Below are 25,013 nucleotides of genomic sequence, written 5' to 3'. Positions count from 1 at the left end.
TATATGTGCACATACATGTAAATACATATACGCACTCACCCACAACCACGCATATATTCACTTGAAAAAAGGAATGTGGTAGTATTCATTTCGCATATCAAACTACTTCCATTGCACCAGGGTACGTATAGACCTGTCTCCCGAGCGCCCCAACGGGCGCCACCGCAGCACCACAACACTAAACCGGCTGTCGACCCAGCTACGGCAGCACCCACCACAGCGCCCCGGAGACAAGCCCACCGGGAACGAGGACAGGGGAGCCCCTCTACGCTAGCATGTCCAGTGTATAACAAAGTCAACAACTTATCCATAATATTGATGTATATATAGATCGGTCTCATCCTCAACATATATGCAGTACAACTGAGTAATAAAATAGAAAATAATAAAAAATATAAACAAATAGAAAAATATAGAGGGAGAGAGGGAAATAGGTGGTGAAAGCAGAGACAACAATCGAGCTGAGACGAAGGGGAAATGCCTTCCAAATCCCTCTTTTAGTACACAAGAGTATGAAAAGATATTCAAGTTGAACCCTGTACAGATCAGGTTCCATAATGTTTTGTCGCCTGTATGATATCCAATGTTCAACCAATTTAGTCCCTTAAATATTATACATTCTCCCTTATACCGTCATCTTTCCTCTCTCCCTCCGTGGAAAATATAAATAAAAAAGGTTTACAGTAAAATACATAAAGGATCATTACAAACATGTAGTGCTTCTAAATGTTTATCAGATACCCACGTAAAATCCCATTCACACATACATATGCATACAAAAACATGCGAACTTGCCCACATTCCCACAAAAGCACCCACACACGATCCATGTCCTGATGTGGATACTCACGCACGCACCCACACACATATGTATGAATGGATACACACACACGCACACACCCACACACACACACACCCACATACACACACACACACACAAACAGAACAAAACAAAAAAAAAGGTTTGTATTCTATCTGATTCCAGATCTAATATCTTATAGAATGAGAGTTCAAACATAGACTAAACCAATAAACCATACCAGCGTTTCCCTTATTTCCCCTGACCATCCCCCTCCCCCCCGTGAGTCCCAAGTTCTTGCAAAAGTCCAAAAGAAAGTAAATCTCTGTCCGTTTCCCATCAGTCTATTCCCTTCAATGTGTCCATTTCCTTGGCAGGCAACCGTGGATGTGTCTATTTACATAAGTGTCAGTTGTAGTGGTGTTCTTACCCCATTTCTCGGATCAATGCTACTCAGTACCGTCATTCTCGTCCAGAGCCCCCATGTTGTCTCCGGACTCGCTGCCGCTGCCGCCGTCTTCTTCTTCGCCGTCGTTCACCTCGTCGTTATATTCTCCTTCCACGCTGATGCCTCCCATCGCCTCGTCCTCTCCTCCCGGACCGTTCTTCCCGTGCGTTCCATCCTCTTCGTTGCCTAGTCCAGCGCCGTTCTCCTCCTCTCTCTCCCGGCCGGTGTCGCCTCTCTCCTGGGTGGTGGCGCGCCCTCTTCTCGCTGGTTTGGTAGTTGTGTTTCTCTCCATGTCCGGGAGTCTGGCTATACGCCGGTCATAGAATCGTTGTGCTTCATCAGCGGTCTTGAATGCATGCGTTTTGTTTTTAAATTCCACCTTTAAAACAGCTGGAAAGACGAGGCGGAATCGGACATTCTTCTTCCACATTTGAGCTTTTACCTTGGTGAATGTGGCACGAAGTTTCACAGTAGCTGGCGCATAATCTGGATAGAGCATAATTTTCTGTCCCTTCCATTGTAGCAGGCTCCTGTCTGCCCGTAGTGCACGCATCTTGTCCTGAAAGTAATGGAAGCGGACAATCATCACTCTAGGCCTCGGGTTGGGCCCCGGATTTTCCTTACCGATCCTGTGCGCTCTGTCTAGTATGGGTGGCTCGGTGAACACGTCCCCAAGTACTGTGGCAAAAAAGTTTTGCATGAATTGAACACAGTCGTTCCTTTCCCCAGGACTCGGTAGTACGTTCGTGACGCGCAGGTTGCAGCGTCTAGACCTGTTAGAGGCGTCTTCCATGCGTTCGTTCAGTGACTCGTTCTGGGTCAAGAGCTGCTCACATATAGCCTCAAGAGCGGTGACTCGTTCAGTTAGCTGCGTTGCGTTTTCTTCCAAGTCGACGATCCTTTTGCCTTGATCCTCCACAATTATCTTCACTTCATCCATGGTCCTCTTCAGCGGAGCTATTATATTCTCCATTGATGCGGTCATGAGTCGGTGTAGGCTCTCCATTTCTGGGGGTAGGCTGGCTGCGGTCATGCTACCAGCATTAGCCTCTTTAGCAGCTACAGAGCTACTAGCTGGAGAGGCTAAGCTAGTCCCACTGTTTGTAGTGGTAGTTTTACTATGCCGAGTAAAGTGCGCCTTTATCCCCTGCTGTGGAGTTTTGCCGCCCCGCGAAGCCATAGTGTGCCTATAATCACTTATGTTCTCCTTTCAACTCGAATTTCCTCACAATATGTGGTTTTTATACAATTTGAGTGTCAAATTCACGGAGAGTCGCTCGGACGCGTCCTCCCTCCTTCACATCTTAACCGGAAGTCCCCCCGTAAAGCACCAGTTCCATTGGCAGCAAATCAGGCCCAGAGCATAATACTACCACCACCATGCTTGACGGTAGGATTGGTGTTCCTGGGATTAAAGGCCTCACCTTTTCTCTTCCAAACATATTGCTGAGTATTGTGGCCAAACAGCTCAATGTTTGTTTCATCTGACCACATAACTTTCCTCCAGAAGGTCTTATCTTTGTCCATGTGATGTCACACCATTCCTACCGTCAAGCATGGTGTGGTAGTATTATGCTCTGGGCTTGATTTGCTGCCAATGGAACTGGTGAGAGAGTAATTGGGACAATGAAAAAGGATGAATACTAGAGTTGTCCGATAATGGCTTTTTTGCCGATATCCGGTATTCCGATATTGTCCAACTCTTAATGTGGGGGTGTCATGGTATTTTTTTTCTTTTTTTCTCTTTTTTTTTTTGTCATAAAAAAATACAATCATGTGTGCTTACGGACTGTATCCCTGCAGACTGTATTGATATATATTGATATATAATGTAGGAACCAGAAATATTAATAACAGAAAGAAACAACCCTTTTGTGCGAATGAGTGTGAATGAGGGGTGGGAGTTTTTTTTGGGTTGGTGCACTAACTGTAAGTGTGTCTTGTGTTTTTTATGTTGATTTAATAAAAAATAAATCTTTTTTTTATTTTTTTATTTTTTATTTCTTGTGCGGCCTGGTACCAATCGATCCACTGGGCCACGGCCTGGTGGTTGGGGACCACTGTACTAGAGCATACTTGCCAACCTTGAGACCTCCGAACTCGGGAGATGGGGGGGGCGGGGGGGGGGGGGGGGGGTTTGGTGGTAGCGTGGAGTGTATATTGTAGCGTCCCGAAAGAGTTAGTGCTGCAAGGGGTTCTGGGTATTTGTTCTGTTGTGTTTATGTTGTGTTACTGTGCGGGTGTTCTCGCGAAATGTGTTTGTCATTCTTGTCTGGTGTGAGTTCACAGTGTGGCTCATATTTGTAACGGTGTTAAAGTTGTTTATACGGCCACCCTCAGTGTGACCTGTATGGCTGTTGATCAAGTATGCGTTGCATTCACTTGTATGTGTGAAAAGCCGCATATATTATGTGACTGGGCCGGCATGCTGTTTGTATGGAGGAAAAGCGGACGTGAAGACAGGTTGTAGAGGACGCTAAAGGCCCCCAATAATGTTGTCCGGGTGGAAATCGGGAGAATGGTTGCCCCGGAAGATTTTCGGGAGGGGCACTGAAATTCGGCAGTCTCCCGGGAAAATCGGGAGGTTGAAACCGATACCGATAATTCCCGATATTACATATTAAAGCATTTATCGGCCGATAATATCGGCAGGCCGATATTATCGGACATCTCTAATGAATACCTCCAAGTTCTTCAGGACAACCTAAAACCAACCGGAGGTTGGATCTTGGGCGCAGTTGGGTGTTCCAACAGGACAATTACCCCAAACACACGTCAAAAGTGGTAATGGAATGGCTAAATCAGGCTAGAAATAAGGTTTTAGAATGGCCTTCCCAAAGTCCTGACTTAAACGTGTGGACAATGCTGAAGAAACAAGTCCATGTCAGAAAACCAACACATTTAGTTGAACTGCACCAATTTTGTCAAGAGGAGTGGTCGAAAATTCAACCAGAAGCTTGTAGATGGCTACCAAAAGCGCCTTATTGCAGTGAAACTTGCCAAAGGACATGTAAGCAAATATTAACATTGCTGTATGTATACTTTTTGACACAGCAGATTTGCTCACCTTTTCAGTAGACCCATAATAAATTCATAAAAGAACCAAACTTCATGAATGTTTTTTGTGACCAACAAGTATGTGCTCCAATCACTCTGTCACAAAAATATAAGAGTTGTATAAATTATTACTGAAAAGAGCCATTCAAAAGACTCGATTTGTTTGTGAATGCCACATTTGTAGTACAGTGCTATGGAGGTTAATTTGTGTCTTTATTACGAAAGCTTTTTTTGACACTGAATTTATGTTACTCATTTTTCAGTTTGTTTTTTTTTCTACATCAAATTATGGTGACAATTTCAATAAATGTCCATTTAATTTAATTTCATTTAATTCAAATGGTTTAGGTCTTGAGTTTCAAAGCAACACATTTTTACTGTATTTTAAAACACAGCATTTGAATAAACCTAATTTTCCAAAACAGAAATTTTGTTCACAAATTCAATCAAAATATGCGGACAATTTTATTTCATAAAAATTTGTGTTTAAAAGTTCACTTTGTTAAAATGTTGTGTATAAAAAAAAAATTCAGTGCATGAATATTTGTTGCTTCAAAACTCAAGACCCATCCACCCACTTCTTGTAAATTAAAGGAAATTATGAAATGAGATTCAATTAAAATTAAATGAAGTTGTCAGCATAAATTGATGTAACAAAAATCTGTTTACAATAGTCAAATGCATACAACTCAGCTTTAACAAAAAAGACACAAATTAACCGACAAAGTATAAATATGAGACAATAACAAGAATGAGTCGATTCAATACTCGCAATGTATTATTTGGTGTAATTATTACAAGGAAACCTTTTCAAAACAGGTTGCACGGAGATGGCCTGAAAATGTATTTTTAAAAATGTATTCTTATAAAAAAGGGCTTTTTGGGCATTCATTTTAATTGATTTAAATTGATTTTTTTAAATGTGTCGGTGCCACTCAGATGGTACGTCACGCCCAGACGGCGGCGGCCCCGGCTCCTGAGCCCAGGATCAAGAAGTTCCAGATCTACCGCTGGGATCCGGACACAGCCGGGGACAAGCCCAGGATGCAGACGTATGAACTGGACCTCAACACGTAAGACCTGACGACTGACATTATGACATATACATTACAGCATATCCACGTTTATAAATATATATATCTTTATTGTTATTTTTTTAATCTTGTAAAGGTTTTAATGATGCAAAATGGTGTGGTTCACTTCCTGTTTGTGTGGTTGTGGGTCTTCATTATTTTATAGTAGTTATGTTTTAATTATTGATGTCAAACAATTGCATTTTTGATGCGATTAATCACACTTATGAATAGGGATGATACTCGAAACCGGTTTTCCCGGTTGTTTGATAAGAAAAGAACCGAGTCCTCGGACTCGAATCCCTTTTTGAGAACCGGTACCCGTTATCGAGACCACTATAGTAAAGGAAAATAGTTGATTCTTTATTCGAATCCCGTCCCGACCAGAAATGCTCCGTGGGACATCACAAGAAATGGCGTCATGTAGCTCAGTCATTAGGCGCAGATAGCGAAAGCAGGAAAACAATGGACGGGAAAAAGCGCTCCAAGGTGTAATAAAGTTCAAAACAAAAGCTATAATCCATCGAATAACTTTACTGAGAGATTTTAGCAGGGTAAAACACATGACGAACACTTTTACGACCAACCGGAAACATAGCAACCAGGCTAGCAACGCACCTCCTTTACGGCAGCTGTCGCAACGTTCTTAAAACAACCGCAGCACATACATATATACAACATATCTCCCTTTTTTAACTTTTGTTTTTCTTTCCTTGTAAACAAAACAAAATCACACTGTAGATGTGTTGTCTGTCTAATTATAAATGATGCAGACGAGGCGTGTTGGCTGAGTTCTTGACGTTTACTTTCACAGCGTGGCAACATGCAACACTTTTCGGGGCTACCGCGCATGCTCATAACTCCCGTTGCATGCTGGGTAGTGTAGTAGTTATATTCTCTAGCTCATAACATTTTTCCCCCATAAAGAAATAATGTTAACTCAAAGTGTATTTCTTTTTTTAGCTTTAACTTTTCATTTTTTAGCATTGTAACCACATTTGCAAACAACTTTTCTCTTCATAGAATTTTCTTTCAATAAAGAAATAGTGTAAAAATGTCAAAACATCATAACAAACAGTTATGTCAAATAGCAGCAGAAGTGCACTTTTTGGAGAGCTGTATTATTTTCAGTTTTGTGCCCAAGGGACTGATTTTATTTAACACTATATTATTATTTATACACCTATAGTGATCACAGAGACAGTTTGTTTTTGTGTTACTGTATATATTTTTTTCTCTGAAAAATCCCACTTAATATACTTTGGGTAACAACAGTCAATATTTATTTATTTTATTTTATTTTTTAGGTGGGTAAAAGTCAATATTTATTTATTTATTAGATTTTATTTTTTTATTATATAATAAAAGTGAGCTTTTGTTAAACCAAATATTGTGGGTTTTTTTCCATATACAACAACCTATGTGGACTCGATAAGAGAATCGATAAGGAATCGGTTCGATAATAAGCTCGAACTCGATAATTCCTTATCAAACATCATCCCTACTTATGAACTGTGATTAATCACACTAAATCGCTCACTTGCATAATTTAACTTAACTTTAAAATGTTAGACATTTTTAGATGTTTTATTTGAATGCGCATCATTTATTTGCTCATAACTTGGGAACATTTATCCAAAGTACAGTAGAGAAGTGAAACTTGAGTACGCCAGTCAGAGTTTCCTCTTTCACATGTAACAGCCCTATTTTGAATATATTGGTGTCGAAATACTGTTGAAAGACATTCGTGTGTCTTGTATTCATGTTAGCATTTAAGCTAGCTAGCTCACTTGTGATCAGTGTGCCAGAATTGTCCTGGAATTTTCTTTATAAAATGTCCAGAGAAATTTAAGGTATTTTAAGGAGAGAGAGAGAGGGAGACAGAGGAAGAGCGGGAGAGGGACGCAGAAAAGAGAGACACGCAGAAGAGAGAGAGAGAGAGAGAGGCAGGAAAAAGAGAGAAAGAGAAAGAGAGAGGACACAGCAAAGAGAGCGAGAGAGAATGAAAGACAAGGACACAGGAAAAAGAGAGAGAGAGAGACGCAAGAAAGTAAGAGAGAGAAAGAAACACGGAAAAGAGAGAGAGGGAGAGAAGGACGCAGGAAAAAGAGAGGGAGAGAGACGCAGGAGAGAGAGAGTGAGGCAGGAAAGAGAGAGAAAGAGAAAAGGATGCAGAAAAAAGAGAGAGAGAGAAAGAGAGGACACAGAAAAGAGAGCGAGAGAGAGAAAGAGAAACAAGGACACAGGAAAAAGAGAGAGACGCAAGAAAGTGAAAGAGAGAGAAAAAACAGAAAAGAGAGATAGAAAGAGAGAGAAGGACGAGGGAGAGAGACGCAGAAAAGAGAGAGACGCAGAAGAGAGAGAGAGAGACGAGAAAGAGAAAATGATGCAGAAAAAAGAGAGTGAAGGACCCGGTAAAGAGAGAGAGAGAGGATGCAGCAAAGAGAGCGAGAGAGTGAAAGAGAAAAAAGGACACAGGAAAAAGTGTTATGTACGTGAGGGTTGGAAGGAGTCGACACCACGAAGAGCTTAAGGTTACCAGGTTTATTGTAACCTTTGATGATTGTGTGGGATGTGTATGGTACTCTAAGTGTTGGTTGCAGGATTAAGTGTAGAATTAACCATGTAAATAATTCAAGAGGATGTTGTACATGCGTGATGGATGAAAAGTTTGTCTGACCAAGAGGGTAGGCACAAGGGAGATCCGGGGACAGGCAGGTGGTCGAAGGCAGGCGGCAAGCAACAATGTCCAAGTCCAAAACGAGTGATCGAGTATTGAGAGAGGCAACTGCAAGGAGAACAAGGGACATAAGTAAACAAGACAAAAAGGGGCAAAAGACAAAAGCAAGGTCGAGGACAACGAGAGGGAAGCCAGAGACGTAATGCTTACTACAAGAGTTAACGACGTTCCGGCGTAGGTCCCAAGGAGTGACTGGTTCTTATGCTGTCCTCCTGATTACTGCCAGGTGTGCTGATGACTAACCGCCTGCAGCTGCGGCGAAGAGAGGGCGTTATGCAATCGGTGGGGGCGTGTCCTGACATGCTGCCAGACAGGGAGTGTGATCTTGCTGAGGGAAAATCTTGGGTTCGAATCCGCGCTGCAACAGTACCCCCCTCCTTAGGCGAGGCACCCGACGAGCGTCTGAGGGCCCCCGGGTTGGCACAGTAGAAGTCCTCCAGAAGAGAGGGGTCGGCAAGGTAGGAGTACTCTACCCATGGGATGAACTTGCTCCAGGACGAGGGCTGACGTTGGGCAACGCAGCGAAGCATAGACTCCAGACTTTGATTGGCTCTTTCGGCCTGTCCATTGCTTTGGGGGTGATATCCTGAGGTGAGGCTGACAGAGGCCCCGATCCCCTTACAAAATGTTCTCCATACCTTAGAGGTGAACTGACGGCCCCGGTCGGATACGATGTCCATAGGAATCCCATGTTGTTTTACGACGTGCAACGTGAGAAGATCCGCCGTCTCGGAGGAGGAAGGCAACTTGCGGAGGGGTATGAAGTGGGCTGCCTTAGAAAAACGGTCGACAATGGTGAGTATAGTGTTATTACCTCTCGAGACGGGAAAGCCAGTGACGAAGTCCAAAGCTATGTGTGACCATGGGCGAGCCGGAATCGACAGTGGGCGTAGTAGACCAGCCGGGGGTCGGTGTGACGGTTTACTGCGGGCACAAGTGGAACAGGCAGTGATGAACTCTCGAGTGTCAGCAGCCAAGGATGGCCACCAAAAACGTCTTCGGACAAAAGATAATGTACGTTGGAACCCAGGATGGCAGGAAAACAGACTAGAGTGGGCCCAATCCAAGACCTGGGAACGAAGTTCTCTGTGAACGAACAACTTGCCAGGCGGTCCGCCCCCAGGTCCAGGACGAGCCTGCAGAGCCTTCTTCACCTGGTCCTCAATTTTCCAGGTGACCATTCCCACAATACGAGCTGGTGGCAGAATGTCTCAGGGATGGGCGGACAAGCGTTCTCAGCCATGTGCACTCTAGACAATGCGTCTGCCTTCTGGTTCTTGGATCCTGGTCGGTAAGACAAGACGTAGTCGAAGCGAGAAAAAAACTGTTGCCACCTTGCCTGTCGATTGTTGATTCGTCACGCTGACCGAATGGCGAGAAGGTTGCTATGGTCAGTCAAGATTTGGAACTGGTGCCTAGCTCCCTCTAACCAGTGTCTCCACTCCAATAAAGCCTCATGGACAGCCAGCAGCTCCCTGTTACCAGCATCGTAGTTGAGTTCAGCCGGGGAAAGTCGCCTGGAGAAAAATGCACAGGGGTGAAGCAAGTTATCAATCTTAGATCTCTGAGAAAGTATAGCTCCAATCCCTGAGTCAGAAGCATCCACCTCCACTAAGAATGGACAGTCCCAATCCGGATGGATGAGGACGGGGGCAGAGATAAAGCTGGTCTTGAGTCCTCTAAAAGCACTGTCGGCCTCAGGTGACCACAAAAAATTGACCTTAGATGAGGTGAGAGCGTTGAGGGGTGCTGCAATAAGACTGAAATTCCGAATGAATCTTCTATAAAATCCCGCGAAGCCCAGAAATCTCCTGAGTTCTGTCTTGGATGTGGGTTGTGGCCAGGCTACCACAGCCTTGACCTTCTCAGGGTCAGCCCTGACGTGCCCCTTCTCCACAATGAAGCCCAGAAAATCCACAGATGAGGCGTGAAAAAGGCATTTCTCCGCCTTGACAAACAGTCTGTTCTCGAGAAGACGCTGAAGGACCAAACGGACATGCTGTTGATGCTCCTGCGGGTTGCGAGAAAAAATAAGGATGTCGTCCAAGTAGACAACAACAAACTGGTCCAGCATGTCACGAAGAATGTCATTGACCAGTGTCTGAAAAACAGCAGGAGCATTGGTAAGACCAAAAGGCATAACTCTGTACTCGTAGTGGCCAAGGTGAGTATTAAACGCTGTCTTCCATTCATCCCCCTCTTTAATCCGAACCAAGTGGTATGCGTTGCGAAGGTCGAGTTTAGTGAAGATGGTAGCTGGTGCCAGGGGTTCAAAAGATGCGTTTAGAAGTGGCAGTGGGTACTTGTTCTTGATGGTTATGTTGTTGAGGTGCCGGTAGTCAATGCAGGGTCGCAATGACCCGTCCTTCTTAGTCACAAAGAAAAACCCCGCAGCCACAGGGGATTTGGAAGGGGTTATGATACCGGAAGCCAGAGATTCAGTGATGTAATTCTTCATGGCTTCTTTTTCGGGAAGAGACAGGTTGTACAGCCGACTAGACGGCAGGGATGCCCCAGGAAGCAGCTCGATAGCGCAGTCATATGGTCTATGCGGCGGGAGAGATAGAGCACATTCCTTGCTGAATACTTCAGCGAGGTCATGATAGAACTCAGGAATGGTAGAGAGGTCGACCTGGTGGTTAGTAGATTGAATAGTTCTGCTGGGGGCCGAGGCTGACTTCAAGCAGTTAGCGTGACAAAGGGTGCTCCAAGCCATTATCTCTCCGGAGGTCCATGAAATGTGAGGATTATGTTGCTTCAACCATGCTCTTCCTAAGACAACTGGAGTGAAAGGGGCCTCCAAAACCCAGAAACGGATGGTATCAGAATGGTTTCCGGATAAGGTGAGAAGCAGTGGTTCTGATCGGTGTCTGATAGGACCCAATGGACGTCCGTCCAGAGCTTGAGCAGGAAGGTCCTTGTTCAAAGATACCAGAGGAATCTTGTTTTGTTGGGCAAAGCCGTAGTCCATAAGACTATCGTCCGCCCCGGAGTCCAAAAAAACTTTAACTCCAACTCTCTTGTCGTTCCAAGTTAAGGACGCGGAAAACAGGATGCCTGGGTTCTCTTGTCCCCGGGGGAGTGTCGAATGGCTCACCAGGATCCCCCTTGCTGGTGAGCCTGGTCTTTTAGTAGTGCCGGACAGTAGCGGACAATGTGTCCCGCACCCCCACAGTAAAGGCAGAGATGTTGCCTCATCCTTCTCTCCCTCTCCTCTGTCCCCAAACGGGTTCTTCCTACTTGCATGGGTTCGGTGGTTGAGACCGCAACAGGTAATGGGGTCGGTTGTCCTCCAAATGGCTGAAAGACAGGAGATGAGGTCGTAGCCGGGGTTCTCCTAGCGACGCTCCGGGCTCTCTCGGTTGCTCGCTCCACAAGTCTCTGATCATACTGGAGTGCCAAGTCAATGAGGCCTCTGCAAGAGGTTGGTCTATCCCTCAGCAGACCGTCCTTGATTTCTTCGGCGAGTCCCTGACGAAAAGCACTTTGGAGGGCTTTGTCGTTCCAACCACTGTCTGCCGCAATGGTCCGGAACTCAAGGGTGTAGGCTGCCACCGAGCGAGTTCCTTGCCGGATGGTGTGCAAGCGTCTTGCGGCATCCCCCCCATCCTTGGGGTGGTCGAAGACAGCCAAAAATTCGGACCGGAAGGCTGAGTAGTCGGTGCCGAGGCCCAGTGACTTGTCCAAAGCTGCAGTAGCCCACTTGAGAGCAGGTCCGGCAAGCAGCGAAAAAATAAATGCAATTTTGGCCCCATCAGTAGTGTAACGCGAGGGTTGGTGCAAAAAAATAAACTCACATTGCACCAAAAACCCCCTACAGAGCTCAAAATCACCCTCAAAAGGCTTAGGGCTAGCAATCTTGGGCTCTCGGCTAAAGGAAGCGCTACCGGAGCTAGTAGCTGGTGTAGCATGCTGTCCAGTTACCAAGTCTTGCACTGGGCTGGGGACTAGCTCGTCAAACTTAATATATAACTTGGTGAAAGCCTTCTCTAAATTGTCCTCTAATGCCTCAAAACGAGTGTGGTGCGTCTTCAGGACTGAGCACATTACCTCCAAGTCCGGATTTCGTGGGATCCGAGCCTGGGGAGCGAGGCTAGGCTGGGGGGTGTTGTCTGGTTCTGACATGGTTGGCCGGAACGTACTGTTATGTACGTGAGGGTTGGAAGGAGACGACACCACGAAGAGCTTAAGGTTACCAGGTTTATTGTAACCTTTGATGATTGTGTGGGATGTGTATGCTACTCTAAGTGTTGGTTGCAGGATTAAGTGTAGAATTAACCATGTAAATAATTCAAGAGGATGTTGTACATGCGTGATGGATGAAAAGTTTGTCTGACCAAGAGGGTAGGCACAAGGGAGATCCGGGGACAGGCAGGTGGTCGAAAGCAGGCGGCAAGCAACAATGTCCAAGTCCAAAACGAGTGATCGAGCATTGAGAGAGGCAACTGCAAGGAGAACAAGGGACATAAGTCAACAAGACAAAAAGGGGCAAAAGACAAAAGCAAGGTCGAGGACAACAAGAGGAAAGCCAGAGACGTAATGCTTACTACAAGAGTTAACGACGTTCCGGCGTAGGTCCCAAGGAGTGACTGGTTCTTATGCTGTCCTCCTGATTACTGCCAGGTGTGCTGATGACTAACCGCCTGCAGCTGCGGCGAAGAGAGGGCGTGATGCAATCGGTGGGGGCGTGTCCTGACATGCTGCCAGACAGGGAGTGTGATCTTGCTGAGGGAAAATCTTGGGTTCGAATCCGCGCTGCAACAAAAAGAGAGGGATAGAGACAGGAAAGAGGGAGACGCAAGAAAGTAAGAGGGAGAGAGAGATAAACACGGACAAGAGTGAGAGAGAGAGAGAGAAGGACGCAGGAAAAAGAGAGGGAGGGAGGGGAAGAAAAAGGAAAAAAGGACGCAGAAAAAAGAGAGAGAAAAGGATGTAGAAAAGAGAGAGAGAGAAAGAGAGAGGACGCAGCAAAGAGAGCGAGAGAGAGAAAGAGAAAAAAGGACACAGGAAAAAAAGAGAGAGAGACGCAGAAAAGAGAGAGACGCAAGAAAGTAAAAGAGAGAGAGAGAAACACGGAAAAAAGAGAGAGAGAGAGAGAAGGACGCAGGAAAAAGACAGGGATGGAGGGACGGGCGCAAGAAAGAGAAATAAAGAGAGAGAAGGATGCAGGAAAGAGAGAGAGAGGAAGAAGGGTGTAGAGAAAAAAATGAGAGAGAGAGAGAGAGAGAGAAACATGTAAAAGAGAGAGAGAGAAGGATGCAGGAAAAAGAGAGCAAGAGAGGGACGGGCGCAAGAAAGAGAAAGAAAGAGAGAGAAGGACGCAGGAAAAAGAGAGAGAAAGGGACGGGTGCAGAAAAGAGAAGGATGCAGGAAAGAGAGTGAGGGGACTAAGGGTGTAGGACAAAAGTAGAGAGAGAGACAGAGAGATGCAGGGAAGAGAGAAGGACTTAGAAAAAAGAGAGAGAGAGAGAGAAGAACGCAGAAAAAAAGATAGAGACAGAAAAAGAGAAGGACGCAGGAAAAAGAGAGGCGCAAGAAAGTAAGAGAGAGAGAGAGTAACATGAAAAAGAGAAAGAGAGAAGGACGCAGGAAAAAGAGAGAGAGAGGCGCAGGAAAGAGAGAGACGCAAGAAAGTAAGAGGGACAGAAACACAGAAAAGAGAGAGAAGGACGCTGGAAAAAGGGAACGAGAGAGAGAAAGAGATAGAGAGAAAGAAAGAGACAAGGACGTGGAAAAGAGAGAGCGAGAGAAAGAGAGAGACGGATGCCGGAGAAAGAGAGAGAGAGACGCAGGAAAGAGAAAATGAGAGAGAAAAACGCAGAAAAGAGAGAGAGAGAGAGAGAAAATCAACTTTATCTGAATATGATATTATCCAAATCAGGAATGTCTTGATTCAACATGGAGAATGCAGTAATACAGCATCAATCACAAAATAAACCATTTGAAGAACTGAAAGACAATTAGTGATTAGAGACATCTCCACCAGAGTCCAGGAATATCACAGCCATAAAAGTGATAGTTTTGCCTGGACAAAGAACATTACATTATAACATCCATCACATGTTGCTCTTAGCTAGCGATCAACGCGCTAGCTTTCGTCTCCAGGAAGTGAGCGCTACCACCCATGTAATTTATGGAACTACTTGAGGATGGTTTGAAGTGTTACCATGGTTTATGTTTGTCTCATGAAAGCAATCAACTGGTCATAAATATATTTGAATTATTTCACAGATGCAGTTTATCATTGCTGCATTAGGACGGTTAGAATGAATTAGGCTTTGCTACACATCTTAAAAGGAGCTGTAAATGTGATCCTTTAGTCTTCCTAGCATGATGATGTGTTGAAGCGTGATAATGTTTGGATGGTGTCTCCTGAATCCAGCTGTGGTCCCATGGTCCTGGACGCTCTCATCAAGATCAAGAACGAGCTTGACCCCACGCTGACCTTCCGACGTTCCTGTCGCGAGGGTGAGAGATGGAGCACAGCCAATGGCGCTAGTCTTGTCTGACCCTTTGGACCTGTAATAGGGATTTGTGGCTCCTGTGCCATGAACATCAACGGCGGCAACACTCTGGCGTGCCTCAACAAGATCGACGGCAACGCCAGCAAGGCCACCAAGATCTACCCGCTCCCACACATGTACGTGGTCAAGGACCTGGTGCCTGTAAGTCTCGCTGGGTCCACATGGGACAAAAATACAGTTCTAGTGTTTTGTTGTTGACATTGTGGGTTGACATGCACACCTCTGTACTCTACTCTTATATATAATATATTATATTATATATAATACTGTGTATCATACATATATATATATATATATATATATATATATATATATATATATATATATATATATATATATATATATATATATATTTATGTATATATATATATATATATATACATAAATATATATATATATATATATATATATATATATATATATATATATATATATATATATATATATATATATATATATATATATATACATAAATATATATATATATATATATATATTTATGTATATATATATATATATATATATATATATATATATATATATATATATTAGGGCTGGGAATCTTTGGGTGTCCCACGATTCGATTCTGAATCGATTCTTGGGGTCACGATTCGATTCAAAATCGATTTTTTTTTTCAATTCAACACGATTCTCGATTCAAAAACAATTTTTTTTAATTTTAATTTTTTATTTTTTTTAAATGAAAACAATACCATAATAATGCAATACAATTTCAAAACCAAACCCAATTTTGGAGTTCTGAACTTGTGATTTCTTGCAGTGTTAAGTGGTAATATATTTGTCCCAATTGACTTTATACCCTGATAAACAGCCATATTCAGTGATGACATTATTGATATAGTGAAGAGAGGAGTTAACATGTGACAGGTAGAGAATTATGTCGTCACAATACATCGATAGCTTATTATACTGTGAGCCAATTTTTATAACATGAATATTATTTTCACTTCTTATTTTTGCAGCTATGGGTTCAATAACCAAATTAAATAATAATTCAGATGCAGGACATCCCTGTTTTACTCCTCTTTTTAACGAAAAAGGTTCTGAAATATGATTATTGGTTTTGACTGATGCCATGGGCCTTGTATAAAGCATCTTAATCCATTGTATAAAATTATCTCCAAATCCAAATTTACGTAATGTGCAAAACATAAATGAGCAGTTATGCGGTCGAATGCCTTCTCCGCATCAACAGTACATACTGCTGTGGGATAAGGGAGACTTCAAGCATAGTAAATAACATTAAACAATTTCCTTGTATTGTCTGAAGATTTTCGACCTTCCATGAAGCCACTTTGGTCAGTATGAATTAATTTTCCTATTACATTTGATAATTGTGTGGCTAAGATTTTTGCCAAGATTCAAAAGGATTCTCTATTCATTCAATACATATGATTTCAGCAGGATCTACCCCAGTCTGCTGACATGCAAGCAGAGTAATAGATTTTTGTAAAAATCTTTTATAATTGTAAAGGACAACGTTTTATCAACTGATTGCAATAATGTACATTTGTTTTAACTAATAAATGAACCAAAAATATGACTTATTTTATCTTTGTGAAAATATTGGACACAGTGTGTTGTCAAGCTTATGAGATGCGATGCAAGTGTAAGCCACTGTGACACTGTTGTTCTTTTTTAATTTTTTTTTATAAATGTCTAATGATAATGTCAATGAGGGATTTTTAATCACTGTTATGTTGAAATTGTAACTAATATTGATACTGTTGTTGATAATATTCATTTTTGTTTCACTACTTTTGGTTTGTTCTGTGTCGTGTTTGTGTCTCCTCTCAATTGCTCTGTTTATTGCAGTTCTGAGTGTTGCTGGGTCGGGTTTGCTTTTGGAATTGGATTGCATTGTTATGGTATTGCTGTGTATTGTTTTGTTGGATTGATTAATTTAAAAAAAAAATTTTTTTTTAAATTTTAAAATAGATTTTTTAAAAATGAGAATCGATTCTGAATCGCACAACGTGAGAATCGCGATTCGAATTCGAATTGATTTTTTCCCACACCCCTAATATATATATATATATATATATATATATATATATATATATATATATATATATATATATATATATATATATATATATATATATATATATATATATACACACACACACACACACACACACACACACACACACACACAAGGGACAAGTGGTATAAAATGGATGGATGGATGGATATATTATATATATTATACATATGTGTATGTATTTACTGTATATATGTATATATATCTATATATATATATATATGTGTGTGTGTGTGTATATATATATATATATATATATATATATATATATATATATATATATATATATATATGTGTGTTTATGTAAATGTGTGTGTGTTTGTGTATATATAAATGTGTGTGTGTGTGTGTCTGTATGTACTGTATATATGTGTGTGTATATATAAATGTGTGTGTGTGTGTGTATACGTGTGTGTGTGTGTGTGTGTGTGTATATATATATATATCTATATATATATCTATATATAGATATATATATATATATATATATATATATATATATATATATATATATATATATATATATATATATATATATATATATATCAATGTGTTTGTGTATATACATATGAGTTGGGGAATTGTGTTAGATGTAAATATAAACGGAATACAATGATTTGCAAATCCTTTTCAACCCATATTCAATTGAATGCACTACAAAGACAAGATATTTTATGTTCAACTCATAAACTTTATTTTTTTTTGCAAATAATAATTAACTTAGAATTTCATGGCTGCAACACGCGCCAAAGTAGTTGGGAAAGGGCATGTTCACCACTGTGTTACATGGCCTTTCCTTTTAACAACACTCAGTAAACGTTTGGGAACTGAGGAGACACATTTTTTAAGCTTCTCAGGTGGAATTATTTCCCATTCTTGCTTGATGTACAGCTTAAGTTGTTCAACAGTCCGGGGGTCTCCGTTGTGGTATTTTAGGCTTCATAATGCGCCACACATTTTCAATGGGAGACAGGTCTGGACTACAGGCAGGCCAGTCTAGTACCCGCACTCTTTTACTATGAAGCCACGTTGATGTAACATGTGGCTTGGCATTGTCTTGCTGATATAAGCAGGGGCGTCCATGGTAACGTTGCTTGGATGGCAACATATGTTGCTCCAAAACCTGTATGTACCTTTCAGCATTAATGGCGCCTTCACAGATGTGTAAGTTACCCATGTCTTGGGGACTAATACACCCCCATACCATCACAGATGCTGGCTTTTCAACTTTGTGCCTATAACAATCCGGATGGTTCTTTTCCTCTTTGGTCCGGAGGACACGACGTCCACAGTTTCCAAAAGCAATTTGAAATGTGGACTCGTCAGACCACAGAACACTTTTCCACTTTGTATCAGTCCATCTTAGATGAGCTCAAGCCCAGCGAAGCCGACGGCGTTTCTGGGTGTTGTTGATAAACGGTTTTCGCCTTGCATAGGAGAGTTTTAACTTGCACGTACAGATGTAGCGACCAACTGTAGTTCAGTTCAGGACGCCGAGATGAGCGGTCGCACTCTCTATCGCTCCCGATCGGGAATTCAAACAACTACTCGGATTATCCCACACTTCCTCCTTTTTCTACTGTGGATCACGGATTTATATTTTAAACCTCCTCGGATACTTTACCCTCTTGAAAATGAGAGTCAAGAACGCGAAATGGACATTCACAGTGACTTTTATCTCCACGACAATACATCAGCGAAGCACTTTGGCTTTGGAGCTAACGTGATAGCATCGTGCTTGACTGCCCATCGAGGCAAAGCGAACATGCCCCTGACTGGAAGGATAGACAGAAAGTCAATAATACTACTATTACTTCTACTATCAGGAGACACTGAACTCAACCCTGGACCTGTAACAACACGGTTAATGTTGTCCCGACTGGCGAAGACTAGCAATGCTACTGCTAGCGTCGCCATTGAAGCTAACCTGGCTACCGGCTCATCTCAACGCAAGCTCACCTGTGCTCCAGCGATCGGTGGCTCGACGGAGGACTTCGCCCCGTTCATCGACACGGTCGGCGGCGGCGGTGGAGGACGACCCAGTCATTGGAGAAGGCAGCGACTCAGCGGCGGTGAACGGCGCGGCGGTGGACGGCGACGGAGACGGTGTGGCGGGGGTCCACGCGGCCTCTCCTCGGTCCCTGACGGTCGAGGACACGGCGGTGGATGGCGACGGAGACGGTGTGGCGGGGGTCCACGCGGCCTCTCCCTGACGGTCGAGGACGCGGCGTCTGGATCCACGGCATACACAGGATTTAGAGGCGCCTTTACACAAACATTTTCTTTATTCTCTTTGTCTTAAAAAAAACCCCGCCAAAAGCAAATCCACCCCCACCCCCACCCACCCTACCTGGCCTCCCCCTCTCCAACTACGCCCCTCCCCCTTCACCTTGAGGAAGATCAATATGCCTCTCTCTCTCTCTCTCCTATCTCTCCCTTCTCTCCCTCCTGCTCTCCAACTTCAAGAGCAATAATAACCAACAACTTTTCTGGTCAGTACCACAACACAGCGGACTCTGATGCTCTTTTTGGTTCCAGTGGACTACTCATCATCCACCTTAATGTGAACAGCCTCTCTGGAACCAAACTCGACCAAATCAGAGAAATGTTCCTCAACACGAAGGTAAAAATCTTGTGTTTCTCTGAAACCAAATTTGATCAAAGTATTTCTGACTCAGAGATAGAAATAGAAAACTTTTCGGTTATCAGAAAGGATAGGAATAAACACGGTGGGGGCGTTTGTATGTATATTCACCAAGATATTAAATACATAACTCGCACTGATCTTAACCACAATGACCTGGAATCTGTGTGGGCGGAAATCAAATTTAAAAACGCTAAGCCGGTACTAATAGGGACTGTTTATAGACCCCCTAATCAGAGTGATTTCTATGGGGCTCTGGAAGAGTGCTTGGCAGGGACAGACAACGTGGAGAAAATTATAACTGGGGATCTGAAGACAGATATTCAACGCAAAGATGTGCCTGTCTTCAGATCCTACAGCAAGTTTTGTAATCTGCACGGTCTTTCCCAGCTAATAGCGCTACCTACAAGGGTGTGTGATTCCACCCAATCAACCATAGATCTCATTCTCACTTCAGACCGGCCTAAAATAAAAAATAATGGGGTCATGATCTGTGGTCTTAGCGACCACTATCTAACCTTCTGCACCCGCAAAATAGCTAAACTCAAAGCCAATGGCCACATAACAGCCCAATCCAGATCCCTCAAAAAATACTCCAATGACAATTTCAATTTAAAATTAGATGAGTGAGACTGGTCCCCTGTGCTTGCGAGCAACCTGGTCGATGTTGCTTGGGATCGTTTCAAAACGGCGTTCCTAAAGATACTAAATGACATGGCTCCCGTGAAAACAGTCAGGATCAAAGCCCGCTCGGAACCATGGATGAATCCGGACCTATTAGCTGCCATAAAAGACAGAGACAGAAAATACTCCGAATACCAAAAATGTAAAACAGAAGTAGATAAACAACCCAATAATATCAACCTCAAATCACTCCTTTCAACTCTCAAAAAGCAATGCAATAAATTAAGAAATAAGTCAACCAACCTGACTAAATCCTTAAAAAAAAACTACATTAACGACAAAATAGAGGAAAACACAAATAAGCCACGTGAGCTCTGGAAAATTCTCAACAACCAGCTTCCTGGTTGCAGCCAGAAACTTAAAACCAGACTCACCAACATCAGCATCAAGGAAGGTGACTCCCTTATTACAGACAAAATGGAGGTAGCTAGCAGATTTAACACCTTTTTCATCAGCATAGCCGCAACTCTTGTCAACAAGCTGTCCCACCACTCTGGTCGCTTTGGTGTAGAACACATTAAAGCCTTCTACAGAAAGCTAGGAGTATCCAACGATGATTTCAAATTAGAAACGGTCACAGCTGATGAGGTGTTTAAAAAATTGAGCGCGCTCCACCCAAACAAGGCCACCGGCCTTGATAATATTCCCTCCAGATTCCTCAGGGACTCTCCCTCCATCATTTCCCCGATCATCACGCACATAATAAACCTATCAATTACACAAGGCCAAGTACCAAAAGATTTTAAGATAGCAAGAGTAACTCCCCTCTTTAAAAAAGGAAGCAAATTGGAACCTGGCAACTACCGACCTGTTTCTATTCTCAGTTCCATTTCGAAAGTAATGGAGAAAATAGTTTATGAACAGGTCGATAGTTACCTTGCCACTAATAAACTCATGTACAAATTCCAATCCGGCTTCAGAACTAACCACTCCACTGACACATGCCTTCTCTATCTGACTGACCACATCAAACATGAGGTGGACGCGGGCAAATACCTTTGCATGGTCATGCTGGACCTTCAGAAGGCCTTTGACACCGTTAACCACGCTATACTGTTGGATAAGCTCAGAGCCAGGGACGTGCACATAATTATAGAGGGGCAGGGGCTTAAAGTCAGAAAAGGGCAGGACATTTTTTTTTTGGTCCTTTACACCAGTGGTTCTCAAATGGGGGTACGCGTACCCCTGGGGGTACTTGAAGGTATGCCAAGGGGTACGTGAGATTTTTTTTTTTAATTCTAAAAATAGCAACAATTCAAAAATCCTTTATAAATATATTTATTGAATAATACTTCAACAAAATATGAATGTAAGTTCATAAACTGAACATCAAATCAAATAGGCTATTCCATTCATTACAATGCAACAATGCAATATTCAGTGTTGACAGCTAGATTTTTTGTGGACATGTTCCATAAATATCGATGTTAAAGATTTTTTTTTTTTTTTTTTTTTTGTGAAGAAATGTTTAGAATTAAGTTCATGAATCCAGATGGATCTCTATTACAATCCCCAAAGAGGGCACTTTAAGTTGATGACTTCTATGTGTAGAAATCTTTATTTATAATTGAATCACTTGTTTATTTTTCAACAAGTTTTTAGTTATTTTTATATATTTTTTTCCAAATATTTCAAGAAAGACCACTACAAATGAGCAATATTTTTGCACTGTTATACAATTTAATAAATCAGAAACTGATGACAGAGTGCTGTATTTTACTTCTTTATCTCTTTTTTTCAACCATAAATGCTTTTCTATGATTAGGGGGTACTTGAATTAAAAAAATGTTCACAGGGGGTACATCACTGAAAAAAGGTTGAGAACCACTGCTTTACACAATATGGAAATTAATGTAAAATTAAATTTGCTTATAGGAAGCTAACTACTTAGCTGTGTGTCCTTTGTAGGTAAAATTGATTGCCATTTCTTTTGTGTCAACAAATTATTGTCATAATGAGTTAATTCACATTATCATAGGCTTGGAAGACATGAAAAGCAACAAAACACTGGTTTATTATTAGGCTATTTATTGTTAAAGATAAGCACTTTGATATTGAACATTGAACAGTGCAACATGAACTTTGAAAAAAAATACAAAAATGAATACCCAAATGGAAAAAACTTCAATGTGAAAATCTGTCCTTCTTCCCTTAACTTGATGAAAACACCATCAAGTTGTAACTTATGGTCTTTCTCACTTAATGCTCAGACTAAACAACTGAATTATTATTATTATCATTATCATTATTCTTCTTATTATTGTTATTATTATCATTATTATCATTATTATTATTATTATTTTGTCAACCCACACAGTAATAGCAAAGTCACAATAAACTTTATATCTAAACCGCCACTGTGAGAGAAATGTGGTCCGCCGTAAACACAGTGCATTTTATTTTGAAAATTAACCCGGTGTTTTATTTTGTATTTTGTACACTACTTCCTGTCCCGCACGATCCGCTCTGCTTTGTGCGGAATTGATGTGCCGTGCTCAATTGATGCGCCGTGCCCCGACGTCCGGCAAAAACAGAAGCTGACACATTGACTAATAGAATAATACAGCGTTTTTCTGAAATATTACCCATATTAGATGCTGAATAAGTGGACGGCGACTAGACCATAACTCACAGGTTCAAGTTGCTCCACTGTCACGTCTCCTCAGAGGCGCAGTTGGCTCTCTCCTCTGGCCTCTCACTTACTCACTCACTCGCCCTCTCTCTCTCTCTGGCGGAAGCGGCAGGCTCAAACAACCCGGTATTACAAGAAAACGTGGAGTTTTTGTACCGCTGTTTTGTTTTTTTTTGTTTTTTTTACATCCCTGACAGGAATTTATTAATGTTGTTTAAAGAAAAAAAAAACAGAAAAAAAAACCCCACACACACAGGCAGAGGGCACTTTTTAAGACGAGGCAAAAAAGGGCAGGGGCTCAAGCACCCATATGGCCCTATGTGTGCACGTGCCTGCTCAGAGCAATCAGATTTAACAAAACCTCATGGAACTGGATGCAATCTTACTTGGAGGGGAGGGAGCAGGTGGTAGAGGTGAACGGCACCGTGCCCCCCCCCCCCCTCTCGGTGAGCTGTGGAGTCCCCCAAGGCAGTATATTGGGACCTTTACTGTTCCTAATATACATAAACGACTTGTCATCTGCATGCGACTGTGAATTGTTTTTGTTTGCGGATGACTCTGCCCTGCTGGTATCCGACAAGGACAAGTCACAGGTGGACAAAATCCTCAGTGCTGAGCTGTGTAGAACTTGCACCTGGCTCGCTGACAACAAGCTATCCATACACTTGGGTAAAACGGAATCCATCCTGTTTGGGTCCCACATCAACCTTAAGAAAGTCAATGACTTCACCATAAAAGTGGGTGACATTGTTATCACCAGGAAATATGAGGTCACCTACCTAGGTTCCATTCTAGAGGCTAACCTTTCCTGTGATAAAATGGCAACCAAGGTAATCAAAAAGGTTAAACAACGAACGAGATTTCTCTACAGAATCTCCTCTCTGGCCAACAAAAGCACCATGAGGATTCTGGCGGGAACTCTCGTTCAACCCTTTTTCGATTACGCATGCACCTCCTGGTACCCTAGCACCTCCAAAACCCTCAAATCTAAACTCCAAACATCCCAGAACAAGCTAGTCAGGTTACTTCTAGACCTCCACCCCAGATCCCACCTCACTCCTACCCACTTCTCCAAAGTGGGCTGGCTCAAGGTGGAGGACAGGGTTAAACAACTTGCACTGAGCCTAGTCTATAAAATCCACTACACCTCCCTGATACCGAAGTACATGTCAAACTACTTCCTTAACGTAAATGACCGCCATAACCACAACACCAGGGGGAGCTCCACTAACCACGTTAAACCCAGATTCCGAACTAACAAAGGTCATAACTCATTTTCTTTCTATGCCACATCAATGTGGAATGCGCTCCCAACAGTTATAAAAGAAAGGGCATCTCTATCCTCCTTCAAAACCGCAATAAAAGTTCACCTCCAGGCAGCTACAACCCTAAACTAACACCCTCCCCGGATTGCTAATAATCAAATGTAAACAATCAAATGCAGATACTTTTTCTTATGCCTTCTGATCTCTCTCTCTCTCTCTCTCTCTCTCTCTCTCTCTCTCTCTCTCTCTCTCTCTCTCTCTCTCTCTCTCTCTCTCTCTGTCTCTCTCTCTCTCTCTCTCTCTCTCTCTCTGTCCACTACTTGCTGTCCATATCCTACCCCTCCTCCCCCTCCACACCCCTGATTGTAAATAATGTAAATAATTCAATGTGATTATCTTGTGTGATGACTGTATTACGATGATAGTATATATCTGATAGTATATATCTGTATCATGAATCAATTTAAGTGGACCCCGACTTAAACAAGTTGAAAAACGTATTCGGGTGTTACCATTTAGTGGTCAATTGTACGGAATATGTACTTCACTGTGCAACCTCCTAATAAAAGTCTCAATCAATCAAAAAAAAACTGACAGTGGGTTTCTGAAGTGTTCCTGAGCCCATGTGGTGATATCCTTTACACACTGATGTCGCTTGTTGATGCAGTACAGCCTGAGGGATCGAAGGTCACGGGCTTAGCTGCTTACGTGCAGTGATTTCTCCAGATTCTCTGAACCCTTTGATGATATTACGGACCGTAGATGGTGAAATCCCTAAATTCCTTGCAATAGCTGGTTGAGAAAGGTTTTTCTTAAACTGTTCAACAATTTGCTCACACATTTGTTGACAAAGTGGTGACCCTCGCCCCATCCTTGTTTGTGAATGACTGAGCATTTCATAGAATCTACTTTTATACCCAATCATGACACCCACCTGTTCCCAATTTGCCTGTTCACCTGTGGGATGTTCCAAATAAGTGTTTGATGAGCATTCCTCAAATTTATCAGTATTTATTGCCGCCTTTCCCAACTTCTTTGTCACGTGTTGCTGGCATCAAATTCTAAAGTTAATGATTATTTGC

General features: G+C 42.4%; 2 protein-coding genes across 3 annotated transcripts in view; one reads left to right on the top strand and one right to left on the bottom strand.

Annotated features, from left to right (window-relative positions):
* Positions 1 to 25,013, top strand: part of LOC133656235 (succinate dehydrogenase [ubiquinone] iron-sulfur subunit, mitochondrial-like) — a 51,615-nt gene that overhangs the window by 6,581 nt on the left and 20,021 nt on the right. Inside the window, exons 2-4 of the mRNA XM_062057174.1 lie at positions 5,244 to 5,377; positions 14,500 to 14,585; positions 14,646 to 14,782. Coding sequence (XP_061913158.1) covers positions 5,244 to 5,377; positions 14,500 to 14,585; positions 14,646 to 14,782 — 357 coding nt within the window. The remainder of the gene's footprint in view (positions 1 to 5,243; positions 5,378 to 14,499; positions 14,586 to 14,645; positions 14,783 to 25,013) is intronic.
* On the bottom strand, positions 295 to 2,553 carry LOC133656224 (uncharacterized). 2 transcript variants are annotated; one of them, XM_062057161.1, is made up of 3 exons: positions 1,872 to 2,553; positions 1,690 to 1,806; positions 295 to 1,553 (listed from the first exon to the last, which is right to left on the bottom strand). In XM_062057161.1, the coding sequence occupies exons 1-3, from the start codon at positions 2,425 to 2,427 to the stop codon at positions 1,249 to 1,251; spliced, it is 978 nt and encodes a 325-aa protein (XP_061913145.1). In that variant the 5' UTR covers positions 2,428 to 2,553; the 3' UTR covers positions 295 to 1,248. The 2 variants fall into 2 exon arrangements, with proteins under 2 accessions (XP_061913145.1, XP_061913136.1); XM_062057152.1 differs by having other exon boundaries at positions 295 to 1,593; positions 1,690 to 2,553.

The sequence above is a fragment of the Entelurus aequoreus genome, linkage group LG01 (assembly GCF_033978785.1).
Source record: "Entelurus aequoreus isolate RoL-2023_Sb linkage group LG01, RoL_Eaeq_v1.1, whole genome shotgun sequence".
Taxonomy (NCBI): Eukaryota; Metazoa; Chordata; class Actinopteri; order Syngnathiformes; family Syngnathidae; genus Entelurus; species Entelurus aequoreus.
Note: the sequence above shows the minus strand (reverse complement) of the source record. Positions and strands in the feature narration are given on the sequence as shown.

Bases quoted from the DNA above. Each gene is read 5' to 3' on its own strand.
- LOC133656224 (XM_062057152.1), bottom strand. From the start codon at position 2,427: ATGGCTTCGCGGGGCGGCAAAACTCCACAGCAGGGGATAAAGGCGCAC. The intron at 1,594-1,689 runs GTAAAAGCTCAA...CATGCATTCAAG, and splicing joins TTCGTGCCACATTCACCAAG to ACCGCTGATGAAGCACAACG.